The 20,898-nt window shown below is 40.5% G+C and overlaps 3 protein-coding genes across 5 annotated transcripts in view; 1 reads left to right on the top strand and 2 right to left on the bottom strand.

Annotated features, from left to right (window-relative positions):
- Window positions 1–111: 111 nt before the first annotated feature.
- Window positions 112–14,154, top strand: LOC115006021 (bestrophin-3). Of its 3 annotated transcripts, none has more exons than XM_029428030.1 (14): window positions 112–167; window positions 430–592; window positions 1,482–1,576; window positions 2,992–3,079; window positions 3,902–4,047; window positions 7,408–7,562; window positions 8,795–8,872; window positions 9,055–9,207; window positions 9,851–9,931; window positions 10,015–10,166; window positions 10,652–10,742; window positions 11,468–11,586; window positions 11,731–11,976; window positions 12,564–14,154. In XM_029428030.1, the coding sequence occupies exons 2-14, from the start codon at window positions 441–443 to the stop codon at window positions 12,904–12,906; spliced, it is 1,899 nt and encodes a 632-aa protein (XP_029283890.1). In that variant the 5' UTR covers window positions 112–167; window positions 430–440; the 3' UTR covers window positions 12,907–14,154. The 3 variants fall into 3 exon arrangements, with proteins under 3 accessions (XP_029283890.1, XP_029283889.1, XP_029283891.1); XM_029428029.1 differs by having other exon boundaries at window positions 2,992–3,088; XM_029428031.1 differs by lacking the exons at window positions 112–167; window positions 430–592 and having other exon boundaries at window positions 1,468–1,576; window positions 2,992–3,088.
- LOC115005988 (cathepsin E-like) lies at window positions 13,761–19,202 on the bottom strand. Its single transcript, XM_029427993.1, has 9 exons — window positions 19,147–19,202; window positions 18,119–18,299; window positions 17,522–17,639; window positions 17,173–17,291; window positions 16,101–16,300; window positions 15,429–15,554; window positions 14,492–14,636; window positions 14,256–14,354; window positions 13,761–13,931 (listed from the first exon to the last, which is right to left on the bottom strand). The coding sequence occupies exons 1-9, from the start codon at window positions 19,200–19,202 to the stop codon at window positions 13,761–13,763; spliced, it is 1,215 nt and encodes a 404-aa protein (XP_029283853.1).
- A 1,389-nt stretch (window positions 19,203–20,591) lies between these two features.
- The window catches only part of LOC115006028 (T-complex protein 1 subunit beta), a 7,687-nt gene continuing 7,380 nt past the window's right edge, over window positions 20,592–20,898 (bottom strand). The window contains exon 16 of the mRNA XM_029428044.1: window positions 20,592–20,898. This exon is cut by the window's right edge and continues 53 nt beyond it. The gene's annotated coding sequence lies outside the window, so the exon portion shown is untranslated.

Here is a 20,898-nt window from a genome sequence, read left to right as displayed (position 1 = left end):
TGTGCTGCCTGGCATTACTGGGCAACTGGACAGCATCATGGTGGGAGAAAGAGAGCGCATCAGAGAGAGAGGGGGGGGGGGGTGAGTGGTCGGTTTGCATTTGGCAAAAACAAATCGGGGAAGAAGAAGCATCGCTGAGGAGAGACAAAGACGTCTGTGAGTTTTCTGTGAGTAAAATACTTTGAAAATAACAACTTAATTATTCTTTAGATTCATAACAGCAGCTGTAATGTAATGAGAGACTGTCTGTCTGTCTGTCTGTCTGTCTGCCTGTCTGCCTGTCTGCCTGCCTGTCTGTCTGTCTGCCTGCCTGTCTGTCTGCCTGTCTGTCTGTCTGTCTGCCTGTCTGTCTGTCTGTCTGTCTGTCTGTCTGCCTGCCTGTCTGTCTGCCTGTCTGTCTGTCTGCCTGTCTGCCTGTCTGTGTGTCAGGGGGTCTCAGGATGACCGTCACATATTCCAGTAAAGTCGCCAACGCCTCCTTCTTCAGTTTCCACCGGCTGCTGCTGCGTTGGAGGGGAAGCATCTACAAGCTGCTGTACCGAGAGTTCATCCTGTTCGTCCTGCTCTACAGCGTGCTGAGCGTCGTGTACAGGTCTCACACACACACACACACACACACACACACACACACACACACAGTCTGGTGATATTCTACGTTTTCTTTTGTCATCAAATCCCAACCACTGTATCCACTGACACAGTGGTTCTCAACCCCGGGGTCGGGACCCCCAAAGGGCTCGCTGGAACATTGCTTGGGGTCGCCTGATGGTTGTGGAGAAAAAGTAAAATAACATACAAACACCAGCTTCAGGATTTGTAAGCGTAGATGCAGAAGAAGAAGCGAGCGTTCGGCTACAGACGAAGTGTCTCATGAGTCTGAACTGCTGAATCTTCTGTTTCGTGTTAATTATTTACCTGTTCTCCGGCTACAGTGTTTCCTGTTCATGTGTATCGTTAGTTATTGCACTTATTTTGCAAAAAAGGAAAATAAAATGTTTGTGATTTCCGAAAGCCTTTGAACTGTCAGCGTGACAGACTAATGAGTTTCATTGTAATTTAAATCTGTATATGTTCCATGTGTGTGTAGCGTGTGTGTGCAGGTGCAGCGTGTGTGTGCAGCGTGTGTGTGCAGGTGCAGCGTGTGTGTGCAGCGTGTGTGTGCAGCTTGTGTGTGCAGGTGCAGCGTGTGTGTGCAGCGTGTGTGTGCAGGTGCAGCGTGTGTGTGCAGCGTGTGTGTGCAGCGTGTGTGTGTGCAGCGTGTGTGTGCAGCGTGTGTGTGCAGCGTGTGTGTGCAGGTGCAGTGTGTGTGCAGCGTGTGTGTGCAGCGTGTGTGTGCAGCGTGTGTGTGCAGCGTGTGTGTGCAGCGTGTGTGTGCAGTGTGTGTGCAGCGTGTGTGTGCAGAGTGTGTGTGCAGTGTGTGTGCAGCCCTGTTCAGTTGAAGTGTCATTAAGTGTAAAGTAGGTGTGTGTTCTGTGCTGCAGGCTCGTCCTCTCAGACCCACAGAAGAGGTTGTTCGAGAAACTTTCCATGTACTGTGATAAATACGCGGAGCAGATCCCCGTCACCTTCGTCCTCGGTACGTCTTCCCGCTCACGACGCTCATACCTCGCTCTTTAGGACTGAAACATCTCAGGAGCCACGCTGTAGCTTCACCGCTGGTGTTCATGAAGGAACGTCTGCAGTGAAACGTTACCTGCTCAACAAACGATGACATAAATATAAAAGATGTTTCTTCATTGTGGTTCACGTCAAATTCAAGGACTGACAGATGTGTGTTATTATTATTATTATTATTATTATTATTATTATTATTATTATTATTATTATTATTATTATTATTATTATTATCATTATTATTATTATTATTATTATTATTATTATTATTATTATTATTATTATTATTATTATTATTATTATTTTATTATTATTATTATTATTATTATTATTATTATTATTATTATTATTATTATTATTATTATTATTATTATTATTATTATTATTATTATTATTATTATTATTATTATTATTATTATTATTATTATTATTATTATTTTTATTATTATTATTCAGAGGAACTGGAAGAACACGTTTGTTGTTGAGATTAATTCATTTTTAATTTTTGACCTTTTTAAAAACAGACTTTATTGATTTTTCACAGAAAAGATTCAAATTTAAAAGCACAAAAGAAAAATAACCTTCAAAATATTATTTAAATATAATGAAGAGTAAAGAACAGCTGTAGGGTTAGGAGAGACAGACAGGCAGGCAGGCAGAGAGAGACAGACAGGCAGAGAGAGAGAGAGAGAGAGAGAGAGAGAGAGACAGACAGGCAGAGAGAGAGACAGGCAGGCAGAGAGACAGAGAAAGACAGACAGACAGAGAGACAGAGAAAGACAGACAGGCAGAGAGACAGGCAGACAGCAGAAAGAGACAGAGAGAGACAGACAGGCAGGCAGAGAGAGAGACAGACATGCAGGCTGAGAGACAGAGAGAGACAGACAGACAGGAAGGCAGAGACAGAGAGAGACAGACAGGCAGGCAGAGAGAGAGACAGACATGCAGGCAGAGAGACAGAGAGAGAGACAGACAGACAGGCAGGCAGAGAGAGAGAGAGACAGACAGAGAGACAGGCAGACAGCAGAAAGAGACAGAGAGGGCGACAGGCAGACAGACAGGTATTGTGTTGCCTCATTAGCGTGCTAATGGAAACAGATCATTAACAGAAAGACTAAAAGCAGGAAGTGTTTGAGTGTCTGACCTCTGATCCAGAGAACATGTTGTTTCTGCTGCTGTTGGTTCTCAGTGAGTTTCCGATACTGTGCAATAAAAACGCAGATAGAAATAGACGCGTTACTATTATATGGAACAACAGGGGACTTTATTAAAATGATGATGTACACTTGAAATCGAAAGTGTAATATTTGAGCATAACTCATTAAGTTGTATTTATATGGCTTTAACTTGAACTAAACTAATATTCACGTGTTTCAGGTTTCTACGTGACTCTGGTGGTGAATCGATGGTGGAATCAGTTTGTTAATCTGCCGTGGCCGGACCGCCTCATGTTCCTCATCTCCAGGTACAAACTGTAAGAAACAAACATCTTCAGTTATTCACATTCTGTGTGTTCGGCCAGAATGGCTTTTGTAGTGATGGTGAACGGGGCGTTGTTCGTCGGGGTCATCAGTCACAATGAAGATTGCCTCGACCTGCACGAGTGCGTGTTTAAAACTTTCTTCCCTTCTCTTTTTGTTACGAGTCAGGCGTGACGGCAAAATCAGGGAAACACCATCGGTTGCTTTCCTGATTTAAACGCAGATAATCTCTACAACGTTGTCATTCCCAGTTCGATCCTTTAGCAACGTTTTTCAACGTGTAGCGTTCAACACGTGGTTAACGTTGTGAATTAAAACAAAACGTTAAGTTAAGTATGTTTTTGTTACGTAATTCTTGTTACGTACGTAAATTAAGTACTTTACCTTTCTTTAAGTTTCCGATAAACTTCGACACGTCGTAAACTACCTGGTTAGGTTCAGGGAAAGATCATAATTTGGGGTAAAAATATGTGTTTGTTACGTCATTTTTTAGATTTCGTACGTAAAATAAGTTAATTTACGTACGTAACTTAAAATAAGTCAACGGACACGGGACATGTGTCCTTCGGGGTGAAAGTCCTGTGTTTTTTTTATCCTATCCTCGACCCCGACCTCCACACGTGGACTTTGTGGCTCTTTATACGACATCACCTTACGACGGTCACTAGAGACGATTGACATGTTTGGAGTGAGAACGCTGACGAGACGATGCTTAGCAATCTAAAGAATTGATGCTTCCAGCAAAGTCGGTAGCTCCTCCCTGCAGAGTGCATGATTCATACTCCTGTTTCCTCTGCCTCCTCCAGCTGTGTTCAGGGTAAAGACGAATATGGCCGCCTGCTGCGCCGGACGTTAGTGCGTTACGTTAACCTGACGTCGCTGCTCATCTTCCGCTCCGTCAGCACCGCCGTCTGCAAACGCTTCCCCACCATGGACCACGTGGTCGAGGCAGGTGAGAGGGTTTGGGTGTGTGAACAGTTTCCTGTTCGATTGGTAAAATATTTAGTTACTAATCTGGAAACATTATTACAGATGCAGGAATGAGTTTAGTATTTGTATAAAGTCTGTGGTTCACACAAGCTTCAGCCATTTTCACATTTTCTATGACATAAAATACGTCAGTAAATACTCAAGTGGTGAATTTTATAGTTCGTTTATAACCTTTAACGTTCGCTTTTTACTTCTGCCGATGGCATTTATGCTCATAAAAATGTCTTTTGTGAAGATTATCACACAGAGTTTATTTTCAATAATCCAATGAAAAGTCCCGTTGGCTTTTTGTCTTATTTACGTGTCGGCCTAAAACAGCCCTTTATTGTGCAGCTACAGTATCCAGTATTTGTCCGACGCATACAGCATTTATATATTTATGTTTTGTGTGTAACTGAAATGAAATAAAGGTCAGATTCCGCTCGTTCTCGGCTGCTCTTCTTCCTTCCTGTCAGCGTCTGATTCGACCCAGTTAATGGCTCGTTATGGGCCAATTAAAGCAGGACTGAGAGAGATGATGAGCGGTGTCGTTCTTCATGCGTTGTGTAGAGTCAAAGCACTCAGACTGCAACACAACAAAGTCTGTCTGTGTGTGTAAGATCTCCAAAAAGCTAACGTGGTAAAAGTGAGATGACAGAGCCAAGAAGAAGATTCGGGAATATTAGCTCAAGGTTTCTACTTTTGCAACAAAATCCTTTTTCATTGTTTTTCTGAGAAACTCATGAAAAGTTGACTTTTTAGAGACACGTGATTCAAACAGGACAAAATACTGCACACATCAATGTAACACACACATTAATGTAACACACACATTAATGTAACACACACATCAATGTAACACACACATTAATGTAACACACACATTAATGTAACACACACATCAATGTAACACACACATTAATGTAACACACACATTAATGTAACACACACATTAATGTAACACACACATCAATGTAACACACACATTAATGTAACACACACATTAATGTAACACACACATTAATGTAACACACACATCAATGTAACACACACATTAATGTAACACACACATTAATGTAACACACACATCAATGTAACACACACATTAATGTAACACACACATTAATGTAACACACACATCAATGTAACACACACATTAATGTAACACACACATTAATGTAACACACACATCAATGTAACACACACATTAATGTAACACACACATTAATGTAACACACACATTAATGTAACACACACATCAATGTAACACACACATTAATGTAACACACACATTAATGTAACACACACATTAATGTAACAGGAACATGTAACACACACATTAATGTAGCAGGAACATGTAACACACACATTAATGTAACAGGAACATGTAACACACACATTAATGTAACGGGAACATGTAACACACACATTAATGTAACGGGAACATGTAACACACACACTAATGCAACAGGAACATGTAACACACACATTAATGTAACACACACATCAATGTAACACACACATTAATGTAACACACACATCAATGTAACACACACATTAATGTAACAGGAACATGTAACACACACATTAATGTAACAGGAACATGTAACACACACATTAATGCAACAGGAACATGTAACACACACATTAATGTAACAGGAACATGTAACACACACATTAATGCAACAGGAACATGTAACACACATTAATGTAACAGGAACATGTAACACACACATTAATGTAGCAGGAACATGTAACACACACATCAATGTAACACACACAGTAATGTAACACACACATTAATGTAACACACACATCAATGTAACACACACATTAATGTAACACACACATTAATGTAACACACACATCAATGTAACACACACATTAATGTAACACACACATTAATGTAACACACACATTAATGTAACACACACCCACATTAATGTAACACACACATTAATGTAACACCATTATGTAACACACACATCAATGTAACACACACATTAATGTAACACACACATTAATGTAACACACACATCAATGTAACACACACATTAATGTAACACACACATTAATGTAACACACACATTAATGTAACACACACATCAATGTAACACACACATTAATGTAACACACACATTAATGTAACACACACATTAATGTAACACACACATCAATGTAACACACACATTAATGTAACACACACATTAATGTAACACACACATCAATGTAACACACACATTAATGTAACAGGAACATGTAACACACACATTAATGTAACGGGAACATGTAACACACACATTAATGTAACGGGAACATGTAACACACACACTAATGCAACAGGAACATGTAACACACACATTAATGTAACACACACATCAATGTAACACACACATTAATGTAACACACACATCAATGTAACACACACATTAATGTAACAGGAACATGTAACACACACATTAATGTAACAGGAACATGTAACACACACATTAATGCAACAGGAACATGTAACACACACATTAATGTAACAGGAACATGTAACACACACATTAATGTAACAGGAACATGTAACACACACATTAATGCAACAGGAACATGTAACACACATTAATGTAACAGGAACATGTAACACACACATTAATGCAACAGGAACATGTAACACACACATTAATGTAACAGGAACATGTAACACACACATTAATGTAACAGGAACATGTAACACACACATTAATGTAACAGGAACATGTAACACACACATTAATGTAACAGGAACATGTAACACACACATTAATGTAACAGGAACATGTAACACACATTAATGTAACATGAACATGTAACACACACATTAATGTAGCAGGAACATGTAACACACACATTAATGTAACAGGAACATGTAACACACACATTAATGTAACAGGAACATGTAACACACACATTAATGCAACAGGAACATGTAACACACACATTAATGTAACAGGAACATGTAACACACACATTAATGTAACAGGAACATGTAACACACACATTAATGTAACAGGAACATGTAACACACACATTAATGCAACAGGAACATGTAACACACACATTAATGTAACAGGAACATGTAACACACACATTAATGTAACGGGAACATGTAACACACACATTAATGTAACAGGAACATGTAACACACACATTAATGCAACAGGAACATGTAACACACACATTAATGTAACGGGAACATGTAACACACACATTAATGCAACAGGAACATGTAACACACACATTAATGTAACAGGAACATGTAACACACACATTAATGTAACAGAAACATCAGATAATAAGTGTTTTCTGCCCCCTGCAGGTTTTATGACTCCAGAGGAGCGGAAGGTGTTTGAGAATATCCGCTCTCCTCACCTGAAGTACTGGATCCCCGTCGTCTGGTTCTCCAACTTGGCGTCTAAAGCTCGACAGGAAGGACGAATCAAGGACAGCATCGACCTGCAGAACATCCTCAAGGTAACCCCAGACATTTTAATTATACTTATAACATTTAAAAAAATAAAATAATCATAGTAAAATAAATTAAAGTAAGATGTTCATGATTTATTTCAGCATGTTCCTGCTGCAGATGTTTCCCTCCTTTACATCTTGTTGGTAGTTTAATTTACACGATGCATCAGATTCTATAAGATCATCACTTTTTTTCACTTATTTTTCTAAAAATATTCCCATAATTATTTAAATCTTTCACATAATTATCAAACATTTTAAACACATTTTCTGGACTCACTGGACTTTATTTAAAACTTCGGCATGCTGCTGTTTAAGGTTGTAGAGGAGGAAGAACTGTGACAAGGAACTAAAGTCAAAAGTAGAATATGTACCTCTGAGATGTACTGAAGTATAAAGTAGCAGTAAATGGAAATACTCAAGTAAAGTACAAGTACCTCAACATTGTGAGTAGAGTACTTGAGTAAATGTACTTTCTTCCACTGGTGCTTTGGGTCTTTGCTGTGATATTAACACAAGAATAAATCACGGACCTGTCATTAGGTTACAAATATATCCTGTCAAAGAGAAACAGCCCTTCAGCAGCCGCACCTCTAATGCCACATGAGACGGTGAATCCCTGTGTGTGATTATATAAACTGACATGTAGGTAAAGTGACACCCAGCGTTACTCCACAGGACTGTTTGTCCTGTCAGCCTGCTGACCTACTAACTGATGTGTTCGGCTGCCAAACTGATAACTGTGGATACTCACTACCCCGAGTAAAAGAAACAACGAGAGCAAAACTTCTTATTTACAGATCCTCATGATCGTTTGCACTTTGTGTAAGTCGCTTTGGACAAAAGCGTCAGCTAAATGTAATGTAATGAATGAGATATTAAGTCGTTATTTAAAGATATTAACTCATTATTTAAAGATATTAAGTCATTATTTAAAGATATTAAGTCATTATTTAGAGATATTAAGTCATTATTTACAGATATTAAGTCATTATTTACAGATATTAAGTCATTATTTACATATATTAAGTCATTATTTACAGATATTAACTCATTATTTACATATATTAACCCATTATAACTCATTATTTACAGATATTAAGTCATTATTTAGAGATATTAAGTCGTTATTTAGAGATATTAACTCATTATTTACAGATATTAACTCATTATTTAGAGCGAGTTTGTCATTATAATGACGTTCAGCTTTTCATCACATTGACTGTTTGTGTCTTCAGGAGATGAATGTGTTCAGGACTTGGTGTGCGACTCTCTTCGGCTACGACTGGGTCGGCATCCCGCTGGTTTACACACAGGCCTGTCTCTCTCTGTTATATAATATATATATATAATATACATCTGTCAGCATAACTTGTTTAAAACGGATGCAGCTCATCTAATCACATCAGTGATCGTCTTCCATCATTACTGTAACTGAGTTACTGCTCTGAGTCTGAGAGGCGGAGGATGTACAGCAAACTCTCTCGTCTCTCTTCAGGTCGTCACCCTCGCCGTCTACACCTTTTTCTTCGCTTGTCTTATCGGTCGTCAGTTCCTCGACCCCGCGCGGGGTTACCAAGGTCACGACCTCGACCTCTACGTCCCCGTCTTCACGCTGCTGCAGTTCTTCTTCTACTCCGGCTGGCTGAAGGTGCAGATGATGCAGTTACAGGATAAGGCCGGCGATATTTTATAAATCTTTTAATGTCAACAAATACCACGAAAATACGGAGCATCAAATATAATAATGTGGTTACAATTATCTAGCTGATTAGTTTTTTATGTTTAGCTCACTTTCTCATTCTTATAGAATTCATCTAAATCTATAAGTAAACTCTAAATCTAAATATTAACTGTTAAATATAATTATAAATAATCTAAATCTAATAAACCTAACTAAATGTTAAATATAAATATAAATGTTAAATATATTAATATATATACATTTTAAATATAAATATAAATGTTAAATATATTAATATATATACATTTTAAATATAAATATAAATGTTCAATATAAATCGAAATTTAAAATATAAATATAAATGTTAAATCTGAATGTTAAATACAAAAATAAATCTTAAATAAAAATATCAATTAAATATAAATGTTAAATTAGATGAAACCCCGCTCATTTCCATTTGACGAAAGCCTCAAAATGTGACAGTAGCTTGAAATGACTAAAAAAACCATGTTTTAGTCGGACTCTTGGTACTTTCTGTCCACTGAAAATGTAAATCTTTAAAAACAATGCGAATATGTGACTGAACTCCAGGTCTTTAACTTGTCGCCAGGTAGCGGAGCAGCTGATCAACCCGTTCGGGGAGGACGATGACGACTTTGAAGCTAACTGGATCATTGACAGGAACCTTCAGGTCAGCAGCCAATCACAGCACGTTTCTCAAAAACAATAACCACACTTTCATCGTCATCACTTCCTGTTTACCTGTCCCTCCAGGTGTCTCTGCTGGCCGTAGATGAGATGCACATGAACCTGCCTCACATGACCAAAGACCTGTACTGGAACGACTGCGAGGCGCGCCCGCCGTACACGCTGGCTGCTGCCGACTACTGCATCCCTTCATTCCTCGGCTCCACCACCGACATGGGGTCAACACAAACACACACATTTTACTTATCACACATTGGAAGTACCACTTCAACTGTCAACCAATTACACCTGTTTGAGTGGGATGGTTCACCTGAGCACCAATAAAACATTTATCAAGTGTTATATTGTATATAGGATGTATTCATTATTGCAACATGGCCTTTTACAGTTTTGACAAGAAAACCAAGTTTTCCTGGAAAGTTTTGGCAAATATCATTAGTGACTGATACATGAGAGTTGCAGACACATAAATGTGTCTTATTTGTAAAGAAATCATTGAATGTGTTATGTTTAAGAGAGGGTATACTCATGTATGCTATATAATATATATATTGTTCTCTAAATGTATTATCCTCTTCATCATCATTATAGAAATATACGTCTTTTGTTCCTCCTTGATGTAATTCCACCCAGGGTTCAGTAACGTTGGGTTAAGAGTAGTTTGATCAGCAAAATAAAAACTTTCGTCTAATTTCTCTTCCAGACTCTCCGACATCCTGCAGGTTGATGAGGCTGACGTTAGCAACAATCGTCCACGGCAACAGGACTCTGTTTTGGCTTGGCGCCAAGAGTCGGTAATACAACGTTTTTTATTACCTCCGCTAAAAAGGTTACGTTTTCAGTTCGCTTTGATCGTTTGTCAGCAGGATTATGGAAAAACAATCAGCCTGATTTGCATGAAATGTGGTGGCAGAGTGAAGCATGGGTCAAGGAAGAACACATTACATTTTGTGGATCCGAATCATTGGGAGGATAACTGCGTGAGCGCAGCCTTATCGGAGGTCTGCACTCTCCAATCTTCTAGTTACTTCTGTTTTTAGTCCCGTATGATTGTTTGTCATCAGTAAGCCGGTTATTATACTTGACAGCTGTCATTAGGCCATAGGAAGGCATGAATACATTTTGGTTTGGTTACCACCATTTTATACTCCACATTTTTGGCTAATAACCCAGAACCTTATGGTGTAGACACAAAATGATCTTTTTCCTGGTGTCAGTACTTTGGAGTCAACAGTAAAAGGTTGTTCTCCTTTCTGTCTAAAACAGTTGTTTTATATCATTTCTTTGTAATTCTTGATGTAGATGACACATAGATACAAATTATGATAAAGGTTGGGCATTATATGTAGATTATACATTTCTAAACATGGTGATGAAGTAATAGTTAAAAGGATTGTTAGGCTTTGGGGGATGCATGTGTTCCTCTTCTTCACATAGTCCTAATGTGTTTGTTTGAGTCGTGGATGGAAGAACAACCTTCCATGTTTACAGAATATTTAATATATTTTGATATTTGCAGGTTCTGGGTCGAGTCCGCCGGCTGCTGAGCGTTCAGGAGCCTCCTGACCTCCCACTTTCTCGACCCATCTTCAAACGACACAGCAGCGACGCAACAGGAAGCTTCTTCCCAGACTTCAGGTTTGCTCCATTTAAAGTACTAAAAGTACCCATTTTGTTCGTTTTCAATTACAGCTGGTGTGTCATTGGGCAGCAAAGTGGCTCAGTGTCAGTGTATCTGATTGTATAGCAGTTCATCCATTTATCGTCCATCAATTCATCCAGGGTCAATCCACGTCCAGACAACACGGGTCTACCCTCCCCTGCCAAGGACACCCTGTCCACCTTAAGGGAGGTCAGCAGTAACCCTCCATCCCCTGAAAGCTCGCCCTCTACTGTTTTCCCCCGGCTCGTCATTAGTCCACCTTTGTCTGGATTAATGGACTCTTCTGGAATTTGTGAAGCGGCAAAACCACAGAATGGACTGGATCCCACCCCCACTGAGGAGGCACTGGCCTTGGATACCCCGAGGTACTTCAGTGTTATCACTTTCCACTCATTGTTGGTCCAACACTGTCCATACCGAAACCATTATGGGGCTGAGATAATGGGAATACTAAAATGACTAGCAATTACGGTCGCTCTTAAACTGGGAAATATACTTCTCCTTCATATTTTATACCTTTCCACTCTTTTAAAGGCAGAATGATCAGGATATTCCTTTAAAACAATGTTTAGAGTCATACAAATATAATCCCTCTCAATCATCACTTATGACCCACTAGAAGTGTTCGGGACGCAACAGGCAAATATAGCGAGGCAAAACGCCGAGCCAACAAAGCTCAAATCCAAAATGAGAGAGAATCAATCAGTCATCAATATAGCCCAATATCACAAATGACAAATTAGCTTCAGGGGGAAATTACAATCTGTACAGCATACGCCACCATCTGTCCTTGCAGCAGACAGGAAAAACTCCACAAAAGAATCTGGGGTTTCACCGGCTGGCAAGCATCATAACAGCTTTGAATGTTGCGTTTTCAAACCTCAACTGACCAATCCTATTTATACTGCCATTAACTTCCCCTTGTGGTCCGACTCATTCTTTGTATTTCCAGGAACAGCTCCTTGGTCTGTTGTTCCCCCACCCAGCTGGGACCCAAGGAATTCCGCTGGGCCAATCACCCACCAACCCGGCCACGGGGGCGCCAGTTCTCCCTCCAGTTCTCCAGGCAGTCATCGAAAGCGTCAGTCCGAAGCCTGCCAAGCCCCAAGGCTCTGGGAAGGCGGAGACGAGGCCTGGCTCGATTCCAATCCCGACGATCACCTGGACCACCAAGTGGCACTCTGCAGATCCCTGATGCTGAGTACGACAACGACTTCCAGGGACTGGCAGGGACTGAGGATGACGAGAACAAAGGAACCAACAACAGTGAAGAGATCAAGAAACAGGACTCCTAATCGCAGAGTTTGGAGTAAAAATCAGAAACACTCACACGGTAACATAATACCCAAACAGAGCCAATCTTTGAGCTGCTAACGACATGAAAGAAGTCACAAGAGGAAAGTTGCTTAGAAATCTCCAACCTCTGAAGGGATGTTTTGAAGCCTGGAGTTTGTTCACTGGAGACAAACCCTAACCCTAAGATTGTACACCAAAGAATACAAAAGATACAAAATAATTATAATACAATTTGGGCAAAGATGCGAAGAGCAAACAGCAACTACCCCGGCTGAGCTTGATAGGCTGAAACACCAGCCATTCGAGAAAATGCCATTTTTATGCCTTAATATTTTCTTAATGGAGGAATAACAACACACATTAGATTAATTGAACTTCACCACAAAGAGCTGAATCTGTTGTGGAACGATTGTGGGGTTTTCCCTTCAATACAGTCAGGGTTTTCATGGATGCCATCTGGTGGCCATTAGAGGAACTGTGGTGAGTGTTTGTGTTTACGTGATAACAATTTGTCTGTTTTTTTAAATGAAACTTAAGTGATGAATATACAATATGTGTTGATGCTGCTGAATCACCAAAAACTGTACCAAAAATTAAGAATGGTTTCACCACGGCTAGAGATGATATGATTGGGGGATCGACTATGATTGGGCACTTTTGATGGGCCAAAAAAGTTGCAAAATAGGTCAGAAATTGAAGGATAGCGTAAGCACAAAGTTGCTAGCTAGTTGCAAACGAGTGAAATTTGTGTTGGTGCCTTTGCAAGAAATACAAAATGCTGTTATTGTCTTTTTAATTGTATAGTATTTATTTCTGATACAGTTGTCAGCTATTGATAACCGATGGGTTAGAGTTAGGTTATGTGCTTAGCAGAGGCAAAGCCGACCCGGTTCTGTCCTCTGTCGAAGATGGTGTAGACCTCTGTCAAAAATACATCTCCCAGAATCCACAGGGGGCCTTCGGTGGAAACTATGTCCGTGGCCTGGAAACCACTGAAACACAACTCCCTGTCGCCAAGCATCTCCTGGAGACAGAAAGAGATCTCTTTTGAAGATGACATTTCAGTATCACACTGTATATTTATGTTCAAGTTTATTTGTCATGTCAACCATAAAAAATATAGCTGAATTAATGATTGTTTCTCTCTGGTCCAACATATTAAAACACACTAAACATAAACATCGTAAGTGCATGGGTCCATGAAGAAAATGTCAACATTGAATGTTACAATTCATTATATAATTTGCGCATAAAAAGAAACAACTTCCTACGACCCTTTGACTCCTGTGAAACCTTTGGTTACCCTGCAGCAAAGTTTGGAAAGCAAAGCACGGACGGAAAGACGAACCTTCCTGACGTAGTGCTCAGCACACAGCGTGTACTCCTTTCCTCCGAGGATGAATGTCACATGGGGCAAACTGGTCAACCTGGCACAGTCGATAATGAACTGAAACACACACAAAGATAACGGTCAAATGATGTCATATGTTAACACATTTTATTAAAAGTCGTATTCAGTTTTGTTTTTAGAGTCCCTATCCAGAAATGTCAAATTTTTGATTATAAAATAAAATGTAGTTTAACCTCTCCGATGGTTGTGGGCGTGGCTCCAATCAGCTGCTGAAGGCTGAGGATGTCTTTGGTCGGTCCGGCGATGAGGGTGGTTCCAGTATCGATAATCGCCTGGCAACCATGAGGACAGAACGAACTCACACCCTGCACCGCAACACTGAAACAGAAGAGATCATCATTTCACATGTTTTGAGTGGTGTGCAAATGCTTCTCTATTATCAATGGGACTAAATCTCCTCACATTCTGCTGTTTCATCAAAGGGACAACATGCTGGTATGAAAAGTGAAGCCTCTGCAGAAGTGTCTTAAACCTGCATTATTTCTAATGGCCAGCAGAGGGCGACTCCAGTGGTTGCAAGAAGTCCGATTGTATAGAAGTCTATGAGAAAATGTTTCTACTTCTTGATTTATTACCTCAGTAACATTTTCCTGATGAGTTTATGTCTCAATCTGTAGTTTCAAGTCTTCTTCAACACAGTAAATTATGTCCCATTAGAGTAATATAGACAATAAAACCGGGTATGCTTCAGAGCGGGGCTACTTTGTGATTAAAATGTTGCTACCAAGCCGTTCGGTTGTACTTAAAGACACTAGAGTTAGCAGCTAATTTAGCTGGCCTTGCTCCTCCACCGCTCCACCCTGTCGGACATATATGACTAGTAATCTGGCTTGGACAACCATCTACTGGTTGTTGCATGTACTTCACAGCACAATTTATTAATTGGGAACCCATACTGCTGGGATGTTGGGTGTGATCAAGAGCCAAAGGTGTCATCAAAATCAAGAAATATATTTAGAAAACTTAGCACTTCTTGTTAGTAACGTGTCAGGACTTCAACTTGAATGAAACCTTTATTGCCCCTCTGGGAATTTGCTTAAATTGGGGTTAAGATCACAATTATGATTCATTAATTACACATAATCACAATATTAAAAACATGAGTGCAACCTGTCCATCTTAATCTGCCAGTAGCCCCTAACAGTCACAGGAAGCCAGTTGATTGGTCCGCTGTACAGCGCCTCGTCTGTTCCGCCAAGCAACAGTTCGCCTTCCGGGTTGCTGACACTTGTTTTCCTGCAGTTACAAAAATCACACTCCAATCAACAAACTGCAATTTATTCTCTGTTTATGGACCCCAAATCCTCGAAACCTCAGTAACTCTTGGATTTCTCTGGGACCAAATGTCTAAAACCATGTATCAAGAATCAGCAGATTAATATTTCAACCAAATGTTCTACCAACAAGTTCATTATTCGGCATTCTTGCAATCCTTCAAGAACCCTGGGACCTGGGATCTCTTGGATTCCTCGCTGAAACTTCCTGGAAACCATTAGACCCCTCAGAACCTGAAGGATACCTTTTATTATACCCTCTGGATCCTCCTCAAAACCTCAGGAGATCTCTGGAACTCTTAAACTCTTTGGACCCTCCTGAAACAGGGAAACCGCTCGCATCCACTGAATCCCATTGGTACTTCCTGGAAACCCACCAAAAGTAGGTAGGAACAACATGAAACCCTCCGTACTCCAACAAACCCCTGAACTGGTTGTACTGGCATGAATGCTTGAAAGTAGATAAACTTGTGAGTGATGGCATTAGTGTGGAATAAGGACATCGCACCTGGTGAGATAGAAGGAAAACACCGGCTCGTCCACCGTCTTTTGCGCCATCATGTTGTCGAAAACAGTGTTACCAAGGATCTCTGCCAGGGACGGGTAACCCAGACCCAGAATGCCGTCGAATCTCGCCATTACAAAAGCTGAGCCGGGCTCGTAGACTGACTCCCCAAACTCCTGTGTTTGTATGGTCAGACCCCCAACCTGGACCAGAAAATGACTGATTACAAAACATTTTATTATGAACAACATATTCAGCTTGTTCAGCTACATGGGCTCAAAACAAATCTTGAATTGATTTTGTTACAAATTACAATTTTATATTTGGACATAGTTATATTTCCATATCTCCAGAATCTGCATTTCTGTCTGGAAATGTCCCGGACATGATGAATGTGAACATATCATGCTGTACAGAAAAATAAATGTTTTTATATATTCTTTTATTAGCATGGTCGCCTTCATTGACCAACGAAGTTCATTCGTCGGTAGTGACGAAGGAGATGGGAAACAATGGAGCGTAACCGTCTGGCTACCAGGGCTAATTAAATTCATGTCAAACGTTTAGTCAATAAAGAACGTTTTATGGGTAACATTGACATGCTCCCAAGTAAATTAATTGTTCTATCTTTACATCCACCAAGGAGGTTTGTTTTCAGTTTGTTTGTCTTATTGTCAGCACCTTGCAGAAAATCTACTCATCTGATTTTCATGAAACTTGGTAGAAGGGTGCAGCACGGGCCGAAGAAGAACCCGTTACATGTTGGAGCGGATCAGAATCACAGAGCAGATACACAAAGCACAATTCACTTTCATTAAGATTGGCGAAGGTCTGCGCTCTCCGAGTTCTTCCTTCTAGTTACTTTTGTAAGTGTTTTAAACCTTCTTTCCCGGATAGCTGAGATGAATGAGCAGCTCCAGCAACTCTTAACAGGAAGCTTTGAGAGATGGTTACTGTATATTTGATTTGTTTGTGCATTAATCAGGATCACTGGGCAGAGAGACGAGCAGGTCAAACAGAACATTAAGCTCCAGCACACCGGCTACACAGTGAAGCAGAGTAAAACATATCGGACCTTCAGAGTGTCTCTGGCCATGACTCCCATCAGGTGTCCTGATCCGTAGTGAATCCCAAATATCCGACCGTCATGATGGAAAGAGGTGGACTGAAATGCCCTGAAACGCCTGTGCAATGCTGTGAACACACACACACACACACACACACACACACACACACACACACACACACACACACACACACACACACACAGACCTTGAACTTCTTATCGGTTCTGTCATGCTGTCCTGACCCACAAACACAAATCTTAGAAATACAAACTCTTGTGTAGTTGTGTGTGTCATGTTATATTGTGTGTGTGTGTGTGTGTGTGTGTGTGTGTGTGTGTGTGTGTGTGTGTGTCGTACCACAGGCTTGGCTGACGCAGTAGGCTGACGGCACCCAGAGGTCGGATGAGCCGGTGTCAAAAATCACAGAGAAGTTTTGCACCGGAGTCCCCAAAGAGATTTCCCCGTAATACTGAGCCTGACACACAACAGACACGTGTTAGTGTGTAGCAGGAAGGACACGATACAACACACACAACAGTTACATGGTGTTACTATCGGTGGCTTTAAATGGTTTCAACTCAAACTTGATAATAACAATAAGTAAAGTAAATTAAATAAAAAGACAAATAAAGAGATGAATGGTTGCTGCTTTAAATTAAAACTCCTCATGTGTCGCGGTCCGGCGGTGTTATTGAGAACGACACCAGTGATTCTGTCTCGTTAACATTTTTTCTACTAAAGAAATAACCTCTCTATTACATATAATATCTAATATACAAACAAGCGATACATTCCTCAACACGTTCAAAGCGTGAATCTGTGCACATGATCAAATACTCTGATCAAAAACAAATAGGTGTCTTCCAGCCAATCCGGCGGCGGCGCCATGAGCAGATGTGGGCGTCGTGCGTTGCTCAGGAGCACTTCAGTAATGCGGACACAGTCACTTCTTACGTCCATGAAGTTGTAGATCTTCTCGCTGGAGCTTCCGAGCCGCAGTGACGGCGTGCCGGGCGGGAAGCACTGAACATAGCGGCGGTTAAACATGTCGGGGCGGTGATCCTTCAAGAACTCCACTAGCAGGCCGTCGGCCCGCAGCTGGGAGCGAATCGAAGGCACCCGCCTCAGCGGCACCCTGGGGAGGAAACGTTTTAGGGTTTTCTTCTAATTTCTTAAGACAGAGTTGAACATTTTAAGGAAGTACTCTCTTTTGCTTTCTTGCTAAGAGTTAGACGAGAAAGTTGATACAAGTTAGCTTAGCTTAGCATAATACGGAAGAGTACAAGTGCATGAGGACAAAAACATCAGATGTGAATCTGAAATGCAATAAAACATCCAACGTCCTCATGCCTTATTATTATATCTCAATATGTTTTATCTTGTTTAATACGAACAAAAAGTGTAAAAACAACTGGGTTATATGAGACAGAGCCATGCTAGCTGTTTCCCTCTGCTTCCAGTCTTTATGCTAAGCTAAGCTAAGCTAAGCTAAGCTAAGCTAAGCTAAGCTAAATGTCCAACTATTGCTTTGAACAAGAAAGAAATCCTGAAACTTCCCTCATGAACTTGAGTTGACAATAAAACTCATTTATGAGATCAATTTAAATTTATGGGATGTTTATGAACTTTAAAAATATTTAGTATCGGCTTGTTTTGTGGCTTCTGAAGTTACTGTGTTTGTACACTGACGTTAATATGACAGGTAGATGTACATATAGGTAAATACCTCTAAACATGGAGAGATAACAGTTATAATAAATATTAAGTAAGACTTACTTAAAACAACAAATAACTCAATAAAATAAAATAAAAATGGAGATGAAAAAAATTTCAATACAAAAAAAGAATAAATAAAAATGAAATAAAAGACATACTGATGTAAAAATGTTTATCAATTAAAATAAATACGTAAAAGAAAATTAAATAAAACTTAAGGCAAATAAAAACAATGACTGATATTAATAAAGTTGTATTATTCCTACCTGACCAGCGCTGAGCTCGTCCAAATCAACAGCAGCAGCAACACCGGCCTCAACATGTCTGAGTCTGTCTGTCTCTCTCTCTCTGAGTCTGTCTGTCTCTCTCTCTCTCTGAGTCTGTCTGTCTGTCTCTCTGAGTCTGTCTGTCTGTCTCTCTCTCTGAGTCTGTCTGTCTCTCTCTCTCTCTGAGTCTGTCTGTCTCTCTCTCTCTCTCTCTGAGTCTGTCTGTCTGTCTGTCTCTCTCTCTGAGTCTGTCTGTCTGTCTCTCTCTCTGAGTCTGTCTGTCTCTCTCTCTCTCTGAGTCTGTCTGTCTGTCTCTCTCTCTCTGAGTCTGTCTGTCTCTCTCTCTCTCTGAGTCTGTCTCTCTGTCTCTCTCTCTCTGAGTCTGTCTGTCTCTCTCTCTCTGAGTCTGTCTGTCTGTCTCTCTCTCTGAGTCTGTCTGTCTCTCTCTCTCTGAGTCTGTCTGTCTGTCTCTCTCTCTCTCTCTCTGAGTCTGTCTGTCTCTCTCTCTCTCTCTGAGTCTGTCTGTCTGTCTCTCTCTCTGAGTCTCTCTGTCTGAGTGTCTGTCTGTCTGAGTCTGTCTGTCTCTCTCTCTCTGAGTCTGTCTGTCTCTCTCTCTCTGAGTCTGTCTGTCTCTCTCTCTGAGTCTGTCTGTCTCTCTCTCTGAGTCTGTCTGTCTCTCTCTCTCTGAGTCTGTCTGTCTGTCTCTCTCTCTGAGTCTCTCTGTCTGAGTGTCTGTCTGTCTGTCTGTCTGAGTCTGTCTGTCTCTCTCTCTGAGTCTGTCTGTCTCTCTCTCTGAGTCTGTCTGTCTCTCTCTCTCTCTGAGTCTGTCTGTCTCTCTCTCTGAGTCTGTCTGTCTGCCTGAGTGTCTGTCTGTCTGTCTGCAGATCGGGCTCAGAGTTCTGGTGTCTTGATGCATCACTAATCATCTTGTGACTAACATCCATCATCTACCGCTCATCTGCGGTCGGGTTTAAAATACACATAACATTTAAATGATACGTTGATGGTTTCATCCTGAAGAAGACCATGAGACGGGGTCGAAAGAGAAAATCTCCAACATGCTAAAACATTCTTAAAACAGACAAACTTCTTCTTAAAGTCTTTATTTCACTTTCACAAACTCTTCTTCTGTTTGAACTAATTATCAGTTCAGTGTCACTTCAGTGTTTACACTCGAGGTCTCAGTCACTCTGACCTGGGGGGGGCTTTATGACAACATAACCATGTACTTTATTTATTACGCAACACTAAGAGGGGGTGCCAGGTTCCAGATAATCTACAATAATAATCTACAAGTACATTTACATGTACATACATAAAATAATAACAACTTACAACCAAACGATCACAAGAGATGCAGAACTGTGTCTCACACACACACACACACACACACACACACACTGATCTAAACGGAGTCAGAAAACATCGAGAGGAAACAGACGGGATGAGGATTGGAACTTTTATTTTCAGTAAACAAACACAAACAACGTCCAAAGTTACGTTTTTAAGCGACGTCGGCACAAACCGGCTAATGCTAGCATGACCATGTGACCTCAGCTAATGCTAGCATCACAACCAACCGTTGACATTAGCTTCACACTGGCCTGCGTGTGGACATTCGCTACGTACGCAGTGAGGTGACCGTGTGAAGTTAGCTCGCGGTGCTTCCACAGTGAGAGTTTAACAGAGAAAAAAAAACAGCGGTTCTTTAAATTTGAACTCGAGGCGATAAATAACAAAACTGATCCCGCC

The sequence above is a fragment of the Cottoperca gobio genome, unplaced genomic scaffold (genome assembly GCF_900634415.1).
Source record: "Cottoperca gobio unplaced genomic scaffold, fCotGob3.1 fCotGob3_42arrow_ctg1, whole genome shotgun sequence".
In the NCBI taxonomy this organism is placed as follows: domain Eukaryota; kingdom Metazoa; phylum Chordata; class Actinopteri; order Perciformes; family Bovichtidae; genus Cottoperca; species Cottoperca gobio.
Note: the sequence above shows the minus strand (reverse complement) of the source record. Positions and strands in the feature narration are given on the sequence as shown.

Coding starts and splice junctions, on each gene's coding strand:
- LOC115006021 (XM_029428029.1), top strand. CDS start 441: ATGACCGTCACATATTCCAGTAAAGTCGCCAACGCCTCCTTCTTCAGT. Junction 593..1,481: donor GTGCTGAGCGTCGTGTACAG/GTCTCACACACA, acceptor TCTGTGCTGCAG/GCTCGTCCTCTCAGACCCAC. Junction 4,048..7,407: donor GGACCACGTGGTCGAGGCAG/GTGAGAGGGTTT, acceptor TGCCCCCTGCAG/GTTTTATGACTCCAGAGGAG.
- LOC115005988 (XM_029427993.1), bottom strand. CDS start 19,202: ATGTTGAGGCCGGTGTTGCTGCTGCTGTTGATTTGGACGAGCTCAGCG. Junction 16,301..17,172: donor TGGCCAGAGACACTCTGAAG/GTCCGATATGTT, acceptor TTTCTGGTCCAG/GTTGGGGGTCTGACCATACA. Junction 14,355..14,491: donor CGCCCACAACCATCGGAGAG/GTTAAACTACAT, acceptor TGTGTGTTTCAG/TTCATTATCGACTGTGCCAG.